This window comes from Heterodontus francisci, chromosome 30, assembly GCF_036365525.1.
Source record: "Heterodontus francisci isolate sHetFra1 chromosome 30, sHetFra1.hap1, whole genome shotgun sequence".
In the NCBI taxonomy this organism is placed as follows: Eukaryota; Metazoa; Chordata; class Chondrichthyes; order Heterodontiformes; family Heterodontidae; genus Heterodontus; species Heterodontus francisci.
Genome location: NC_090400.1, coordinates 42,147,443 through 42,167,608, shown reverse-complemented (window position 1 = coordinate 42,167,608; position 20,166 = coordinate 42,147,443). Strand labels below are relative to the sequence as shown.

At 42.2% G+C, this 20,166-nt stretch overlaps 1 protein-coding gene across 3 annotated transcripts in view; it reads right to left on the bottom strand.

Moving 5' to 3' along the window:
* The window catches only part of blmh (bleomycin hydrolase), a 167,494-nt gene that overhangs the window by 136,567 nt on the left and 10,761 nt on the right, over nucleotides 1–20,166 (bottom strand). For 2 of the 3 annotated variants that reach the window (XM_068010433.1, XM_068010432.1), the window contains exons 3-6: nucleotides 12,076–12,185; nucleotides 10,407–10,560; nucleotides 7,314–7,402; nucleotides 6,276–6,368 (exon numbers count right to left, since the gene is read on the bottom strand). In XM_068010433.1, the coding sequence (XP_067866534.1) occupies nucleotides 6,276–6,368; nucleotides 7,314–7,402; nucleotides 10,407–10,560; nucleotides 12,076–12,185 (446 nt within the window). The remainder of the gene's footprint in view (nucleotides 1–6,275; nucleotides 6,369–7,313; nucleotides 7,403–10,406; nucleotides 10,561–12,075; nucleotides 12,186–20,166) is intronic. The other variant, XM_068010435.1, reaches the window with a different exon arrangement.

Sequence of the window (20,166 nt, the reverse complement as noted above, 5' to 3'; positions counted from 1 at the left end):
TATGCCACCGGTCCCCTCCCCCCACCCATTGAAGGCAAAAATTGAAATGTGGGCCCCTTCCAAGTGAAAAGATTGGACAATCCTAGTTTAGATGGACCACATCAGACATCTTCCATTCCCCCCAAAACACAGCAGAGGTGGAACTCAATCATTACCACTTTGAAATTCTGTGTCGTGGTAAAGTTTTATTTTTGTAATTTGCCATTTAGTCATTTCACACTTCAATGCATCGCTATAAATATAGTTGCCATCAGTCTCTGGACAAGACAAAAAGCACTAAACAAATTCTTATTACAGCTTTAATCGGTTTCTCTTTTACTCTATTTGTTTATGAGCAGGTGACATTAGCAAAGCCTATCCTAGACATCCTGAATTTGTTTTACACTTGAATAGCTTATTGGACTGCTTTGGAGAGCAATAAGAGTCGATCATGGAGTGCAGGATTGGAGTGTTGTGTGGGTGAAACCACTTATTAGAGAAGCAATCAAGTTTTTAATGACAATCCAGCAAAGTTTCAGGTTCAATAACCCCCATTTCAAAAGTTCACAAATTATCAGGTTATTAAATTTAATTTCACATCTTGCCATGGTGGGATTTGAACTTTTGATCTTTGAATTGCTAGTCCAGTACTACAGCCACTATGCTACCATATTCCACAAACAATAATGTGCCCCCCCCCCACCCAGTTTCTTCCTTTTACACAAAACTTCTACTGGACGATGGACCTTCATTTTATAAAAACAGCAGTATTGTGGCACACAGACTCCCTTCATGTTAATGTTGCTCCATGAAGCTACTTGAGGGGAACAGACTAATGCTCGAGGCTGTCTGGTTTCGCCCCAAGTGAGATGCCCATGTAATGGACTGTCTAAGAAATGGTGAAAAACAGCCAGCCAGCAATGTTTACTACCAACAGTGCTTGGAGCTCAATCTGCAAGATCAAGCAGAGGAAAGAATAGTGCTTCTGTGAAGTAGTAAATAACTTGCACATTCCATTCAGTGAAAGTGGCCTGGACCAATAAACCTCAGTTGATGCAGTCATACGAAATGAACTCCATCAATCTTTGCTACACATGGCAGGCCATAATGTTGTGCAGTTGCACTCACAAGCATGTTGGTTTGAAGTCATGACCAATCTTTTTCAGTACAGCAGAGCTTGAACCATGATTCCAGGTTATTTCAGGGGTCACCATGACTGCACCAAGTCTGATATTCTTTTTCCACTCACCTTGTTGGACCTTATTTGCTTTGTAAGGATGTAGAAAATACAGCAAGCAACACCAATACAGGAAACATGAGGCTGGGGCAGCTTACTAAGAGAACTGCTCGGAGTCAAAAATGTTGATGTAGGAATAGGAGTAGCACTGCCACTCAATTAAATCATGGCTGATATGTACCTTAATGCCATTTACCAACTTTAGCTCCATATCCCTTAATACTGTTGATATACAAGATGAGGAAAGAGAGTTTAATCATTACAAAATATTTCCTCTTCCACCTCCCCCTGCCAATTCCTACAATAAGCCTCACATTTAAATTTTCACATTCATTATCTCGCTGTGCCACCTACTGGTTGGGTCTGAAAACTGTAGCAAATAAAACATAGTCCAGATCACTGCCTGTTTAATTGCATGCAGATTGTCTCTGCAGAGGAAATAACTTAAGCTTAATTGGATCTGGCCTTAGCTTTATCCAGATTCTTAAAGTCTATTCTAATTTGTCACCAGATTGTGTTCACATTCTTGGTTGGCTGTGTGTTCCAAATTCATATGCAGTGCAGTAACAGTTGTGTGTCCTCTGGCACTGTCAACTACAAGTCTGTGTTGGGTGATTTCACACCTAGACTACACTGCACTGAGTTCACTCAAAGCCAAAACCACTTTGGACCGACTTAAAATTGTGCAACATAACTTGCAAAAAGATCCAAAGAGAGTAAAGATGAAAGAAAGAAGGAAAGTAAACTCCTCTCCCAAAATAACACTTCTTGCAGCCTTTTATAAGGGTCCCATTATTAATCATCTAAAATTGTGTGGCATTTTGCACGGCCAATAAGTTCTGTAAGAAATTAACTCAACTTTGCGTCATCCATAAGCTTGTGTAGGAATCAAAAATGATGGGTCATAAATATAGGATAATCACCAATAAATCCAATAAGGAATGCAGGAGAAACTTCTTCAGGAGCAGTTAGAAAGTGGAACTCATTACCACAAGAGAGTAGCTGAGGCAAACAGCACAGATGCATTTTAAGAGGAACCTAGCCAAGTGCCTAAGGTAGAGGACTGGAAGGATATACTGATAGGGTTAAATAAAGTGGGGCAGGAGGAGGCTCGTGTGGTGCTTAAACCAGTTGAGCCAAATGGCCTGTGTCGGCACTGTAATTTCAATGTAATAAGGCAAACAAAAGAAATAGGAAATGCAAGAGGGTTTTAAAAACATCCAGGGTGGTAAATGTGTGGAACACACTATCAGTATGGGTGATTCAACAAAAAAAAACCTTAATGGGTTTAAATGAAAAACAACAGGTATTTTTCAATAAATGGGATGTAGGGTTATTAGAAATGCAATGAAAGAATACTGTGGAGAGGTGGGTGAGATGGACCCAAGGCCTTTTGTTTGAAACGGTTACTATACGATTATATTAACCCAGGAGTCCTGTTCTAGAAAAAGCAAGAATGGTTCTGATTTTGGAGCATTATTCTATTGTCAGGAATGTACAAAGTACAAGAAAATTTTATATTAGGTCAAGCACAATTATAGTTTCATTTATCAAATGGTTCCAACGTGAACAAGGTAAATAAGCGTTACCCTGGATCTACCACATAAAGCTACCTTTGAAAATCATACAAAATGGATATTCTGGTGAGAATGTTTTATAAACTCTCTGCATGAAGTAATTCCTTCGGGTAGATTGGATTCTTTTTCCCCAAATGGGAGAGAATGGGTAAAGTGTATTTTGGTATCCAGTATTGAATGAGCCTTGGACCTACCTGTTCAACAGTGCTCTGCACCCAGTTTGCGTCAGGCTAGCACTAATCCATTGCACTCTGGGTATTTCTGCTTAGGTATCCATTACTCATAAGATGTGATATACAGTCCAGCCAATTTGCACAACAGCGGATTGGGGGTGGGGAGGGGGGCAGTGGTGGTGGTATTGTACAAACAAAACAAAAATTGTACTATTGTATTGTACAGTTCCTGAGAAAGAAACAGCAGATTCCCTACAATTGGTTGTTTTTCAGACTGGAGGATGGTAGAGAGTGGTGTTCAAGGGTCAGTGCTGGGACCACTGCTTTTTTTTTTTGCTATATATAAATGATCTCATCTACAAACTAAACCCCCTCCTCCTCCTCCTCAACCCACTGCCTTTGACCCTCCCTCCAACTGTCTGATCCTCATCTACAAACTAAACCCCCTCCTCCTCCTCCTCAACCCACTGCCTCTGACCCTCCCTCCAACTGTCTGATCCTCATCTACAAACTAAACCCCCTCCTCCTCCTCCTCAACCCACTGCCTTTGACCCTCCCTCCAACTGTCTGATCCTCATCTACAAACTAAACCCCCTCCTCCTCCTCCTCAACCCACTGCCTCTGACCCTCCCTCCAACTGTCTGATCCTCATCTACAAACTAAACCCCCTCCTCCTCCTCCTCAACCCACTGCCTTTGACCCTCCCTCCAACTGTCTGATCCTCATCTACAAACTAAACCCCCTCCTCCTCCTCCTCAACCCACTGCCTCTGACCCTCCCTCCAACTGTCTGATCCTCATCTACAAACTAAACCCCCTCCTCCTCAACCCACTGCCCTGACTTAGACCTTGGAATACAAAGTAGAATTACAAAATTTGCCGATGACACCAACTTGGATGTGTGGCAAACAGGTAGGATGATATGAACTGCCTGCAGCAGGATACAGATAGGCAGACATATGGCAGATGGAATTTAATACTGACAAGGTGAAGGAATAGGGAGAGGCAATATATACTTAATGGCACAGTTCTAAAGTGTGTGCAGAGGGACCCGCGGGGTGCACGTGCATCGATCTTTGAAGGGAGCAGGACATATTGAGAGAGTCATGAGTAAAGCATATGGGCTTCATAAATAGAGGCTTTGCATACAAAAGCAGGGAAATTATGCTGAACCTTTATAAAGCTCTTGTTAGGCCCCAACTGGAGTACTGCGTCCAGTTCAGGTCACTGTATTTAGGAAGTATGTTGAAGGTCCTTGACAGGATACAGAGGAGATTTACCAGAATGATTCCAGAGATGAAGGATTTTAGCTAAAAGGTTAGGCTGGAAAAGCTGGGGTTGTTCACCTTTGAGCAAAGGAGATTGAGGAGTGATTTAATTGAGATGTACAAGATTATGACAAGGAAAACCTTTTCCCATTAACTAATGGCACAAGGACTAGAGGACACAGATTGAAGGTTTTGGGCAAGAGATGCAGAGGGAATATGAGGAAGATGTTTTTATACGCAGTGGGTGGTAATGACTTGGAACTCGCAGCCCACAAGGGTGTGGAAGTGGAGACAATGACTTCAAAAGGAAACTGGATGGCCACTTGAAGGAAATAAACTTGCAGGGCTATGGGGAGTGAACGGGGGAGTGGGACTGACTAGATAGCTCAAGATGTTTTTATACGCAGTGGGTGGTAATAACTTGGAACTCGCAGCCCACAAGGGTGTGGAAGTGGAGACAATGACTTCAAAAGGAAACTGGATGGCCACTTGAAGGAAATAAACTTGCAGGGCTATGGGGAGTGAACGGGGGAGTGGGACTGACTAGATAGCTCTGTGGACAGCCAGCATAGACTCAATAGGCCGAATGGCCTCCTTCTGTGCTGTAAATGACTATGACTCGAAGTATCTCTGAAGACATCAAGGAGAAAGCCTGAGCATGAATTGGCAAAAGGCAGGAAATGGCATAAACTGGAAAACTATGGTACATTAAGATAAAAGGTGATGCTTACCCTTGCTCTTCGGTAACATTATTCATTTTTATTGTACAAATGAAGAAAAGCCTTAATTTTACATTGAGTATCACATGATATATTGGGCGGCACAGTGGCTAGCACCACAGCCTCACAGCTCCAGCGACCCGGGTTCAGTTCTGGGTACTGCCTGTGTGGAGTTTGCAAGTTCTCCCTATGTCTGCGTGGGTTTTCTCCGGGTGCTCCGGTTTCCTCCCACTGCCAAAGACTTGCAGTTGATAGGTAAATTGGCCATTGCAAATTGCCCCTAGTATAGGTAGGTGGTAGGGAAATATAGGGACAGGTGGGGATGTTGTAGGAATATGGGATTAGTGGAGGATTAGTATAAATGGGTGGTTGATGGTCGGCACAGACTCGGTGGGCTGAAGGGCCTGTTTCGGTGCTGTATCTCTAAATAAAATTTAAAAAATAAATAAATAAAATATATTACTCAAGAGACAACAGCAGATGCTAAATAATTAACACCTGATAGTCCACTCACCTATGACATGTCTATATTGAAAATGCTGGTCCCTTTAATGAAACGAGACTTAATTCAGTGTTAATAGAGAGCAGGTGATGCTCATTGCAGTTTGCATTTAAGGGCTGGATTTTTTGCCAGTCAGGGAGTTACCTCTGGACAGCGAGTTAGTGCAGGAGTGAAAACTGATATTTGGACTGAACTGTGAATTGACAATAAAACAGTTGTGGATCAGGGAATGTCATAAGCTTCCTCATTTTGGTGAATGGATATCTGCCTGTTTAACACTACCTATGATTGTGCTGATGAAAAACACAATGAAACAGGTACAGAAACAAGGAGATTGGTTTATTATAGCATACAGAGCAGTTTCACTGTCACTTAGCAATATGAGTAAGCTCTGCCTCCATTAGTAAGTAACTGATTCTCTCTCAACATTAAAGTTCTGGAAAAGACAACACAGTAATGTGACTGTGGGAGTGACAGTTCTTGGAGTACACAGTGGACAACAAAGCCCTCAGGTGGGGAAGGCCACATTTTAAAACTCATTCACGGGATGTGGGTATCACTGGCAAGGCCAGCATTTATTGCCCATCCCTCACTGCCCTTGAGAAGGTGGTGGTGAGCCGCCTTCTTGAACTGCTGCAGTCCATACAGCATTGAACACATTGGATAGTGCACAATGTTGCTTGCAGCAGATCAGGTCTAATGCAACAATGCCATATTAATTGCAACATTGCATTCTTGGATGTCTGGTTCTAAATTCACTCCAAGGCTGCAAATTCGAAAATATATTGAACTACCAATATTTATTCACAAAAGAAGCTCACCTCCTCAATCATATTATCCTTTTCAGTGGAGAGTTCCTCCTCAGATGACCCATTTTTCACCATCTTTCTTAGACGCAAGCAGTATTCTCGCATCTAGTACCAGAAAGGCAAAAAAAAAATTAAACGTTTCAATAGTTAACACAAAGATCAAAAAGAAAGACTTGCATTTATATAGTATGTTTCAAGATCACGGGACATCTCAAAGTGCTTTACAGCCAATGAAGTAGTTTTGAAGTATAGTTACTCTTATAATGTAGGAAACACAGCAACCAAATTGCACGCAGCAAGCTCCCAGAAACAGGAATATCAATGACCAGATAACCTGTTTTTATGATGTTGATTGAGGGATGAATATTGGCTAGGACACCAGGGATAACTCTCCCGCTCTTATTCAAAATCGCGTCATGAGATATTTTATGTCCACTTGAGGACAAACAGGGCCTCAGCTTAACATTTCATTTCGAAAGAAGGCACCTTCGACAGTGGAGTATTCCTACTGCACTGGAGTACCAGCTTTGATTTTTGTAAATGCTGGAGTGGGAGTTGAACCCACAATCTTCTGGCTCAAGAGGCAAAAATGGTATCACTGAGCCAAGGCTGACAAACTAAATAAGATTCCGATTTGAGCTCTGCATTTCTTCTGATATTCATTTCAGAACATTAGGAATAGGAATAAGCCATTCAGCCCCTCAAATGTCTCCTCTCCCCTTCCCACCATTCCCTTGTCATCTTTCTGGTTTCTACCCATTTGGCAGTATTTAAATGATCATTGTGAGGCCACACTTTTGTTTCACCCCCCAAACTCTAACTAGACCATCGTCCAAATATCCTCCCTGTTGAGACCAAGACACAAAGTTTTCTGTTTGCAAATCGATTGGATGAAATTTTCCAATGGTTTCCTGATCTTGGTCACAGGTCACATGGGCCTTCTTTGGGCTGCTGTACTTCTGAAAGCTTCAGTTCTGGATACAATTTGTAGGAAACATGCAGGAAAATCAAAGTGGCTGCATTTCATCAGTCATTTTAAGTTATTCATACCTTATAATTCAAAACGTCATTCATGGCCTTGCTGGCTTCTGAACTACGAGATTCAGGAAAGCACTTCTTTGGCACAATTCCATGTTTTTCTACAAGGCAGAGAAGAATTTTTTTTTTTAAAAAAGGAGCTTCTCTATATCATTAGTATCGTTTCCTCCTTTCACTCAATGAAGTTCAAACTCTTAATTGATAAAATTACAAATTTAATGCTCTGAGTTTTTTTTTTAAGCTGGCAAATAGAAGACTTTTCCATTTGGTGCACCTAATGTCTGCAGCAAATACTCCCAATAGCACAGGGAAGATTTAAAGGAATCATCCCACTTCTCTCACTTACACTTCCCCCCCCCCCCACCCCCCCCACTCTCTATTTCAGAGCAGTGCCCGTTCCTTCAGCTCTGAATTATTCTACCTTGTGTGGGAACCATCCTTACAGTTTTCGGATTCAGACTGACTAAGAGCACCACACAGTAGGGGTTTTTCAACTCTGCCCAGCAAGAATTATGTTGAGTTTGCTCAAACCAATTTAAAATAAAACTTCCAAGGCCAGTAGAGAGGAAACTTTAGTTCTACATCTCTATACCAAGTCCTGACAGCTATTAGGAGTGAAAGATCTGTCTTCTAACCCAGTGCTGCCCAGAATCACACTATTCAGAAGAGTGCATTGTATGTGAATACATTTCATCCAATCACCTGTCTATGGTCATGGATACTTAAGACTTCTGATTTCTCAATCCAAGCTCCCAGGTCTAAAACACCAAATAACTCAGGAGTTTGAGCTCTTAAGAGAACTACAGAAAGTACAAAACAAAGAATGTGTTTTGGTTTCCGCCTCCCCCTTTCACTTTTTCATTACCATAAAGCTGTTGACTTTGAGAGTATAATTCCATCGGAGACATGTATCCTTCTACAAGTACCCAAATAGAAATTATTCAGGTGTGAATTTTGACAGATCCGACAGCCTGTTCAACTGTGGCATCTCACCAGCTGCGTCATCTTGGAAGTCCGAATGGGACCTTTGCCATTCCCATCCCCCCCACCCCCACTACAATACAACCAGGAGACAGTTACTGGACAGCTAACAAGCCCAGATTAGAGTCCTCAGTATATGAGAAGCATATAGCCAGGAGTGGTAAAGTGAACACCACAACTCGAAAATGTGCAAGTGCATTGCCACAATATGAATGCATATCACTACCCAATCAAGCAAAGCTTCACCAGTTGGATTTGCAGAACTTCAGCAGCAACTCAATCCTGATAGATCTAAAATGCAGTTTCTATGAGCTTGTGGTCTCATGTTCCGCCTCCATTCCAGTATAGCAGCCTCAATGTTTCCTCATCAGCTGGTTATGGGATCGCTTAGCTCTGTCTATTGCATGCTGCTTATGCAGTTTGGCATGCAAGTAGTCCTGGGTTGTAGCTTCACCAGGTTGACACCTCATTTTGAGGTATGCCTGGTGCTGTTCCTGGCATGCCCTCCTGCATTCTTCATTGAACCAGGGTTGGTCTCCTGGCTTGATGGTAATGGTAGAGTGGGGGATATGCCGGGCCATGAGGTTCAGATTGTGGTTGAGTACAATTCTGCTGCTGCTGATGGCCCACAGCGCCTCATGGATGCCCAGTTTAGCATTGCTAGATCTGTTCAAAATCTATCCCATTTAGCACGGTGATTGTGCCACACAACACGATGGACGGTATCCTCAATGTGAAGGCGGGACTGGGTCTCCACAAGGACTGTGTAGTGGTGCTAAGCGGAGGACAGTTTATGATATATCAGCACTCTTATGTTCTATAAATCCAAGTCCAATGCTTAACCCAGATCACACATGAAAGATTTGATAAAAACAGGAATAAAGTGGTGGGGAGGCGGAATGCAAATACAAAAACGTGTGACAGTGTGAGAGAGAGAGAGAGAGAGAGAGAGAGAGAGAGAGAGAGAGAGAGAGAGAGAGAGAGAAAGGGTGAGAGAGAGAGGGCAAGAGAGCAGGAGAGCGAGAAAATGAATACTCGTGCCCTCTCCAACTTTTACTATTTGCTTCACAATGAAACATATTTTGCTGTCAAAATAACCACTAGGCTAACGGCATTTGACATTATTTACACACAAATGTCGCAGCAACTTCATATGAGAAGCAGATGTGCAATTAAACACGGAAATCTGAAAGTTGCTGTCGCAGATGAGCCACTTCGCGAAAACAGTATCTCGCTGCCTGGTTCACACTGAAATGCACTGAATGATGTGAAGTTGCTGTATTTGTGCAGTAGATACAAACTAAACTCATTACAGGAAATCAAGTCTTATCCATTTCAGTCCAAGTACCCTGTTAACGTGATAAGTATTAATTACTGCCAGTCAACTTCTCTGGCATCGAAAATTTACAAGTGTGGAGTCTCATTGCTGGAGATTTTAATTGCTAGAAATTTTAAAAAGCTGAAATTAATTTTTCTTTGAACATTTCCTTTCGGTCTCTGCAATCCAATCTTTCTCTTTCTGCATCTGATTTGACATTGACATCACTCACTCTAATTCACAGTTGCCGCTCAGTGAAATGCTGTTAATGTCAAAGTCCTTCCTTAATCAATCAGTCACTTGCCTGTTGACTTAGATCACAGATGCTAGATTTCCTTTGCTGCATCATCAGCAGCTCACACTTTGAGAAACTTATAGGAACTTGGGAACAGCAGCAGGCCATTTAGTTCCCTCTGCCACTCAATGAAATCATGGCTGATCTGTGACTCTACTCCATACACCCACATTGGCGAAAAGGTATTAAAGGGATGTGGGGCAAAGAAAAATCTATCAATCGCCATTTGTGGAAGAGGGGGAAACCACCCTTTGCGTGTAAAAGTGTTTCTTAACCTGAAAGGTCTGGTTTCAGTTTTTAACCTGTGCCCCCTAGTCCTAGAATTCCCAACCTGTGGAAATAGGGTAGATAGTTTCTATCTGTTCCCCTTAACACCTTGAGATGCAAAATATTATCGCAATTAAACGAGCAAGTCTAACCATCAGTGGATGCCGTGCATTCCCATGCTACAGCAGGTTCTGTCACATTACTGGATATTAATTATTTCAGTTTTTAAAAAAATGGATCTTACCAATGAGATTGACAAGCATAGCCCACTGGCCTCCATCATTCGTGGGGTTTGCTAGCAGAAACTGCAAAAGTCTACCATTTAAGGGTTCTTCTTCTTTGCCTGTTCTCTGAGCAATCTCAATGAACGCATCCAAGCAGTAGTAGCAACGCTCAATCTGTGAAGAGGAAAATATTTACTTATGTTCAAAAATTTTGCGATGCCTTAATGTCACAGATTTCCACACTGGCCAAGGAGGTCACTATAGATAGTGTCTCGAACATCCCAGTCTTCTCTGTACTTGGTTGACTTAATTGTAGTTTTCCACAATCACTGCACTATTTTCCTTTGGCTAGCTAATACTACTCAGAAATTAGAACAGGTATCAAATTCACATTCCAAGTGTGCAAGTACGAGCAGGGGTTCTGCAAAGGTGTGAATATTTGCAGGGAACTTCCTCCCCAAAGAAAAGCTGAAAAGTAATTCATAAATTGTATTATATTAATAATACATACACAATTCCAAAAGGTATAATTCAATGAAAAGTAATTCAAACCCTGACACAAGCAAAGAGAAATGCTTCAAATTGACCACAGAGCTATTAGAATGGATTAGGAGAATTACAAACTATATGCAGGAGTTTAATATGTACACCATAAAAACATTGAACAAAGAAAGAACAAAGAAAGAACAAAGAAAATTACAGCACACGAACAGGTCCTTCGGCCCTCCAAGCCTACGCCGATCCAAATCCTCTATCTAAACCCGTCGCCTATTTTCTAAGGGTCTGTATCTCTTTACTTCCTGCCCATTCATGTATCTGTCTAGATACATCTTAAAAGACGCTATCGTGCCCGCGTCTACCACCTCCGCTGGCAACGCGTTCCAGGCACCCACCACCCTCTGCATAAAGAAGTTTCCAGGCACATCCCCCCTAAACTTTTCCCCTTTCAATTTGAACTCGTGTCCCCTAGTAATTGAATCCCCCACTCTGGGAAAAAGCTTCTTGCTATCCAACCTGTCTATACCTCTCATGATTTTGTACACCTCAATCAGGTCCCCCCTCAACCTCCGTCTTTCTAATGAAATTAATCCTAATCTACTCAACCTCTCTTCATAGCTAGCGTCCTCCATACCAGGCAACATCCTGGTGAACCTCCTCTGCACCCTCTCCAAAGCATCCACATCCTTTTGGTAATGTGGTGACCTGAACTGCACGCAGTATTCGAAATGTGGCCGAACCAAAGTCCTATACAACAGTAACATGACCTGCCAACTCTTGTACTCAATACCCCGTCTGATGAAGGAAAGCATGCCGTATGCCTTCTTGACCACTCTATTGACCTGCGTTGCCACCTTCAGGGAACAATGGACCTGAACACCCAAATCTCTCTGTACATCAAATGCAATATTGATATTGCTCTTATTTGTGCTCCAACCTTCTGCATCGTTAATGCGCTTCTTTTGCCTAAAGCGCTGGCAAGATTTAATATAATACTTCAAAAATCAAACACTTGACAGGTCACAGAGCTTCGAGAAATCTCATCACATCTGAATGGTTACAGTATACCAAGCAAGGTATTCAGCTATGTAAACAATACAATATATAATGTTACACCCTAAACCAGATTATATTGCCCCTTTTTAAGGCCTTTCACTAAAAGTAATAATGCATGAAATGTTTTTATTATACCTTATCCCAGAAGAACAAGTAGGATTGACTGAACTCAAATTCTTCAATATTAAATTTCTTCATCAATGGAAGCCGTATCACATTGAGGCAGGAGAAAATCCAACACCGCCCTGAAAATAATTTATGTAAGCAAAGTTAAAATGAAGAATCAGTGTCTTGTGGATGTGGTGGATTGGTGGGTGGGGAGGAAAAGAATGGAAAATCATTCTTTAAATCACAATGTTAACATGCACATATTCATCCATGATCCTATAGGTTGCATTCCAATTATCAAGCATAGGGAGATGCCAGTGGTCAGCCTGCTGATCCACACAGGCTGTGGGATTGGGGGCACAATTCAAAAGGAGAATCATCCTCAAATCATTAATACCCATCTCGGAGTGGCCTATTTCAAATTGTTATCAGTAGGAGTTTAGTGCAAATCACGTGTCTACGTGTATTAGCTGCAAGTCAGGAAATGGAAGGGAGGGAGGAACTCAAGAAAATTACAATCACCAGGGGAATGGTACTGAACAAGTTATTGGAACTACGGGCTGACAAGTCCCTGGGTCCTGATGGACTTCATCCTAGGCTGTTAAAAGAAGTGGCTAGTGAGATAGTTGATGCGTTAGTTTTAATTTTCCAAAATTCCCTAGATTCGGGGAAGGTTCTATTAGATTGGAAAATAGCGAATGTAACTCCTTTATTCAAAAAAAAAGGAGGGAGACAGAAAGCAGCAGACTACAGGTCAGTTAGCCTAACATCTGTCTTAGGGAAAATGTTCGAAGCTATTATTACAAACGTTATAGCAGGGTATTTAGAAAAATTCAAGGTAATCAGGCAAAATCAACATGGTTTTGTGAAAGGGAATCATGTTTACCCAATTTATTGGAGTTCTCTGAGGGAGTTACATGTGATGTGGATGCATTGTACTTAGATTTCCAGAAGGCATTTGATAAGGTGCCACATCAAAGGTTATTGCAGAAAATAAAAGCTCATTGTGTAGGGAGTAACATATTGGCATGGATAGAAGATTGGTTGGCCAATAGGAAACAGTCAGCATAAATGGGTCATTTTCTGGTTGGCAAGATGTAATGAATGGTGTGCCACAGGGATCTGTGCTGGGGCCTCAACTTTTTACAATTTATAATAATGACATAGAAATAGGGACCGAAGGTATGGTTGCTAAATTTGCTGATGACACAAAGATAGGTAGGAGAGTAACTTGTGAAGAGGACATAAGGAGGCTACAAAGGGATATAGATAGGTTAAGTGAGTGGGCAAAGACCTGGCAAATGGAGTATAATGTGGGAAAGTGGGAAATTGTCCACTTTAGCAGGAAGAATAAAAAAGCAAAATTATCTAAATGGTGAGAGATTGCAGAGCTCTGAGATGCAGAAGGATCTGGGTGTCCTAGTGCACGAATCGCAAAAGGTTAGTATGTGGGTACAGCATGCAATTAGGAAAGCTAATAGAATGTTATCATTTATCGCAAGGAGAATGTAATACAAAAGTAGAGAGTTTATGCTTCAGCTATACAGGGCATTGTTGAGACCACATCTGGAGTACTGTGTACAGTACTGGTGTCCTCATTTAAGGAAGGAAGTAGTTCAGAGAAGGTTTACTAAACTAATACCTGGTATGGGCGACAAAAACAAGAAATGCTGGATTCACTCAGCAGGTCTGGCAGCATCTGTGGAAAGAGAAGCAGAGTTAACGTTTCGGGTCAGTGACCCTTCGGAACCCAAGTTCCGAAGAAGGGTCACTGACCCGAAACGTTAACTCTGCTTCTCTTTCCACAGATGCTGCCAGACCTGCTGAGTGAATCCAGCATTTCTTGTTTTTGTTTCAGATTTCCAGCATCCGCAGTATTTTGCTTTTATCCTGGTATGGGCGGGCTGTCTTACGAGGAAAGATTGGACAGGCTAGGCTTGTATCCACTGGAATTTAGAAGAGTAAGAGGCAACTTGATTGAAACATGCAAGATCCTGAGGGGTCTTGACAGGCTGGATGTGGAAAGGATGTTTCCCCTTGTGGAAGAATCTAGAACTAGGGGGTCACGGTTGGAAAAAAAGCGGTCGCCCATTTAAGAGAGAGATGAGGAGAAACTTTTTCTCAGAGGGTCGTGAGTCTTTGGAATTCTCTTCCTCAAAAGGCAGTGGAAGCAGAGTCTTTGAATATTTTTTAAGGCAAAGGTAGATAGATTCTTGATAAGTGAGGGAGGTGGAAGGTTATTGGGGACAGGTGGAAATGTGGAGTAATCAGTTCAGCCATGAACTTACTGAATGGAGGAGCAGGCTCGAAGGGCCGAATGGCCCTAATTCGTATGCTCAGTCAAGTTAGTTTGGGTTACAGACAGTTCAAGAAAACAGTTTTTGAAAAAAGGTGGGAGCCCCAAATGCTGAAAAAAAAATGCTTTACTATCCAGAGAAATGGGGAATTTGATTTTAAGTGAAAAAGTACAATCTATTTCCCCATTTTCTTATCAAAAATATTACTGCTTCCAGATTTTGAAAGGTAGGGAGAAGAAAATAACAGGTCTATTGCACTCTGTAATTATAGTAAGCATGTCCAGCACCTTGTGAAAATTTCTGTGACTTCAAAATAGAACAGTTTTCAGATTTCACTCACTGCATTTCCAAGTGTAACACTTAGCAAAGCCACAAATAGTCGTTTGGTAGTACAGAACTCGAGTATTGCTGAAAATAGAGACATTTTGTCGAAGCTTTTCGTCTTGCACTCATCAGGAGAATACGCAAGAATACGAACGTAAGGGAAAGCATCAAATTTATACAACATGAGGAGTGCTGATTGGTTGGCAAGTGGACTCTGTTTGGTAGAGGTGTTGCCATGGAGAATACACCAGTTCATGGCGACTGACAGTTAACTGCCAAGCTTTGTTTGAAATTTAAACCAGGCAGCTTGACTCTGATTCCTCAGGGCAATGCCTTGACCAATGAACCAGCGAATGGCTGTCAATAATTTTGTTTAGCTGAAACAGGCATAATGCGTGTACATGTCCTTTCTGTCTGCAAAGAACAGGGCCATGAGTATTAATATATGTAGCTTCCAGTACACACAAATTTGCCACACAGTGAGCCCAACTGACAATATTAAATTGGTCGTCAGTGTAATTCTTAGCACACTGCGGATTATTTAGCAAATGTTGTCCAATCGTGGAATCACATCTGATGTTCAACACTGTACTTTGAGTTTTGCAAGCACGGGGTGGTTGGATATAGTCTGTCCCTTGCCCATTGCGAACGGCAGAAGGGACATGTTGTTTGATATGATCCGCCCGTCTTTGGGACGTATATGCTATAAACCCGAGCATCACACTGGCATTGAAATTGATATATCACATTACTCATTTGTGTGATAGGCAGTACATCTTTTTGGCTTGACGGCAACACTCTTAATGGAAAATACCACATCTGTTGCTACTACATTGTAGCAGCGTGAAAATGTTACTCAAACATGTCCCTTCTGCTGTTCACAACTATAAACTGGAGCATTCTCCATGGAAACGCCTCTACCAGAGTCCACTTGCCAACCAATCAGCACTCTGATACAGTAAAGCCTTACTGCTATACTCACATGGGTACGATGTTAGTGAGAATCTATTGCTGATTCATAGTCACAAAGCAAACCTGTCTAGTCATAACTTGTGAACTACCATACAATATATAAATTTAATATAATGCACTACTATAGAGTAGAATCAAATGAAACACTAAAAGTCAAAGGAAACCGCACCTAAAATGCAAAAAAACTAACCAATTTCAACAGTATATCTAAATCATATACATAAGCACACACATCCTCTAAGCACCATCACACTTCATTATATTCTCTGAATGGCCGTTAGTACTGCCACAGGAGGTGATCAGCTGGTATTTTACAAATAAGCTAGAAGTGTGTTAAGGATGTGACACGGCATTAAGTTCAGGTAGGTCAAAATCATTCAAACTTCACTCTCTTGATGTATGCCATCATGTGTGACTGGCATTATGATTCTGCTTGATGAAGAACTTTGGTTTTAAAGTCTCAAAAATACAGCTATGTGCTCTGCCTGAAAAGTGCCAATATTAACACAACTATAGTAACCACTACAGTTACTGGGATTGCAGAGAAGAAAAAAAAATCACAGGGCTGTGCCTATGTTGAGATAAAAGGGGCTAAATCAGTACGGACGATGAGTTTGCTGAACACTTCTAATGTGAAAATCTCAATGACAAATTCTGAAGAGCTGTAACTTGGTGACAGCATCGGGAAACTATAAAAACACCATGTACACTGTCTGACCATGTGGTTCAATTAGTAATTGATGGTGTTTATTTTCACAGACTATAACGGAGTGCAAGTTTTAGATTGAGGAATAAGCTAAAGTTGTGGTTTGGACAATAAAATCAATTAACTGTTTAGTATTGGATCTGGCGCTTATGATTTTCTTCATCCAGCAGTATGGAAGTTAGTTACAGCCCTGATGGTGAATTGCAGTGTTCTTTGTTGACCAACTGTGTTATCTTTTATCCAAATCACAGGTTAGCAACAAGTCAATACTCCAACACGTGAGAAATAAAACCTCACTTGTAAAATGAAACCCAATAATGATCACAAGAGCATTGGCATCCGTCGGTTTTGGGCCCAAATGAAAGAGCAGATAGGAAAACACTAAGCTACCAGGCAGCTGCTCTAAGGAATAGCTTAATCACTGCATTGTGCTAACGCTGGCTAGCTCCCTCCTTCCACAGCTTTGTAGGTAAATAGTGTCTAATATGGTGCTAATCCAAATATTCAGCTAGGTCCCAAGTTTGATCACCAGAATGTGGTCAGTTAGCATCTCTCAATAGACAATAGGAGAGTTACAATTACTCCCTCCCCCAGGAAGGGATGTGGGGACGAAAATGACCATGGGTTCTTGATGTCACTTTGTACTGGCCCCAATGGAAAGTATACAGCACAGAACAGGCTACATGGCGCATCAAGTCCACACTACTGTTTTTCTCCACATCAACCCCCAAGTCTCATCACACTGTTTTGCTCACTTCCAATGTCCTTGAACATTCCATTTTACTCCCTTTCAAAAATACTAATGGCCTCTGTCCCAACAATAGTATGTGGTAGAGTACTCTACAATCTAATCATCTGCTGTGTAAAGATTTTATCTAAACTCCCCCATAAATTCTCCAGTGATTATCTGAAAGTTGTGCCTTTTTTAATTATCTTGTTGACCCATGTAAATAATCTTCTGCTATTTGCCACAACACAATCCTTAATAATCGTGGACACCTCGATCAAGAGATCCTTCAATGTTCTCATCATTCCCAGTGAAAAAGGGCTCTAATTTACCTCTCTCCCCCACTACTATCCTCCGAAATCTACTCTGCACCTTCTCCATTGCTTTTATAACTATACAATTAAAAGTCTCGTCATTGTACCTCAGAGGTGGTGCTCACATATAAAGCAAAAAACATTGCTGCTTACATATTCATTAACTAAACATGTATCGCATAGTTTTGGCTGGCAGCAATTACTAATTTTATTGATCATTTAGAAATGTCTGCAAGAAGTTTTTCCCCACCCACACACACACACACACACACACACAAGCCCACCATTCTGCCTGGGCTTGACCTGAAAATTCCACTTGGGACTTTGACACTGGGGAATTCCAGTTGCTCAGGACAGAAAAAAAGGCCAAGTGTTTGATATAGTTTGAGACATTAAATATAACTTTCCTGCACTGTTTACAGTGAGGTTTTTCTGTGTTTAGGGAACTGATATCTCTTTCTAGCTTCACTTGCAAATATTTACAAAGATCCTTGATTTTCACCTCAAACATTGCAGGCATAAAAAGCCTGGTGAGCCCAGACAATAGGAGGTAGCATAGTGGTAATGTTACTGAACTAGTAATCCAGAGTCTTCGCTCGAGTTGCTTTAAACAGGCTCCAGAAGCTGGCCGAGCGTGTCTACCCTGAGGCACAGTGTGGCTTTCGAGCAGAGAGATCCACCACTGACATGCTGTTCTCCCGTCGCCAGCTACAGGAAAAATGCCGCGAGCAACAGATGCCCCTCTACATTGCTTTCATTGATCTCACCAAAGCCTTTGACCTCGTCAGCAGACATGGTCTCTTCAGACTACTAGAAAAGATCGGATGTCCACCAAAGCTACTAAGTATCATCACCTCATTCCATGACAATATGAAAGGCACAATTCAGCATAGCGGCGCCTCATCAGACCCCTTTCCCATCCTGAGTGGCGTGAAACTGGGCTGTGTTCTCGCACCTACACTGTTTGGGATTTTCTTCTCCCTGCTGCTCTCACATGCGTTCAAGTCTTCAGAGGAAGGAATTTTCCTCCACGCAAGATCAGGTGGCAGGTTGTTCAACCTTGCCCGTCTAAGATCGAAGACCAAAGCACGGAAAGTCATCAGGGAACTTCTCTTTGCTGACGATGCTGCATTAACATCTCACACTGAAGAGTGACTGCAGAATCTCATCGACAGGATTGCGGCTGCCTGCAACGAATATGGCCTAACAATCAGCCTCAAGAAAACGAACATCAGGGGACAGGACGTCAGAAATGCTCCATCCATCAATATCGGCGACCACGCTCTGGAAGTGGTTCAAGAGTTCACCTACCTAGGCTCAACTATCACCAGTAACCTGTCTCTCGATGCAGAACTCAACAAGCACATGGGAAAGGCTTCCACTGCTATGTCCAGACTGGCCAAGAGAGTGTGGGAAAATGGCGCACTGACACGGAACACAAAAGTCCTCGTGTATCAGGCCTGTGTCCTCAGTACCTTGCTCTACGGCAGCGAGGCCTGGACAACGTATGTCAGCCAAGAGCGACGTCTCAATTCATTCCATCTTCGCTGCCTTCGGAGAATCCTTGGCAGCAGGTGGCAGGACCGTATCTCCAACACAGAAGTCCTCGAGGAGGCCAACATCCCCAGCTTATACACCCTACTGAGTCAGCGGCGCTTGAGATGGCTTGGCCACGTGAGCCGCATGGAAGATGACAGGATGACCAAGGACACATTGTACAGCGAGCTCGCCACTGATATCAGACCCATCGGCCGTCCATGTCTCCGCTTTAAAGACGTCTGCAAACGTGACATGACGTCCTGTGACATTCATCACAAGTCGTGGGAGTCAGTTACCAGCGATCGCCAGAGCTGGCGGGCAGCCATAAAGGCGGGGCTAAAGTGCGGCAAGTCGAAGAGAATTAGCAGTTGGCAGGAAAAAAGACAGAAGCGCAAGGGGAGAGCCAACTGCGAAACAGCCCTGACAACCAATTTTATCTGCAGCACCTGTGGAAGAGACTGTCACTCTAGTATTGGCCTTTATAGCCACTCCAGGCGCTGCTTCACAAACCACTGACCACCTCCAGGCGCTTACCCATTGTCTCCCGAGACAAGGAGGCCAAAGAAGAAGAATCCAGAGACCAGGAATAATACTCTGAAGACATAAGTTCAAATCCCACCACAGCTGCTGGAGGATTTTAAATTCATTTAATAAATCTGGAATAAAAAGCTACTCAGTCTGGCCTAGATGTGACTCCAGACCCACAACAATGTGGTTGACTCTTAACTGCCCTCTGAAATGGCCTAGAAAGCCACTCACAGTTGTGGGCAGCTCACCACCACCACCTGCTCAAGGGCAATTAGGGATGGGCAATAAATGCTCACCTTGCCGGCAATGCTCACATCCTAAGAATGGCTATTAAAAAAGGACAATTTGCGACGTTTAAGAGACATCTTGATAAATTCATGAATAGGAAGGGAGTAGAGGGATATGGGCCCCGGAAGTGCGGAAGGAGTTAGTTTCGGCAGGCATCAAGATCGGCGCAGGCTTGGAGGGCCGGATGGCCTGTTCCTGTGCTGTACTGTTCTTTGTTCTTTGCTCAAGGTTGCGTTCATTGGAAACTTGACAAGTGCATGTATTTTGGATTACAAACAAGATTAAGAGAGGGATGAACAAAAGCTAAAATCATTTTAAGCAAGTTTCATAAAGTTGGTTAGTACACATTATTACAAATATAAAAACAAAGAGCAAAATGTTTCATATTTTCACCATCTGTCATAACAAAAAAATGCTGGAAAT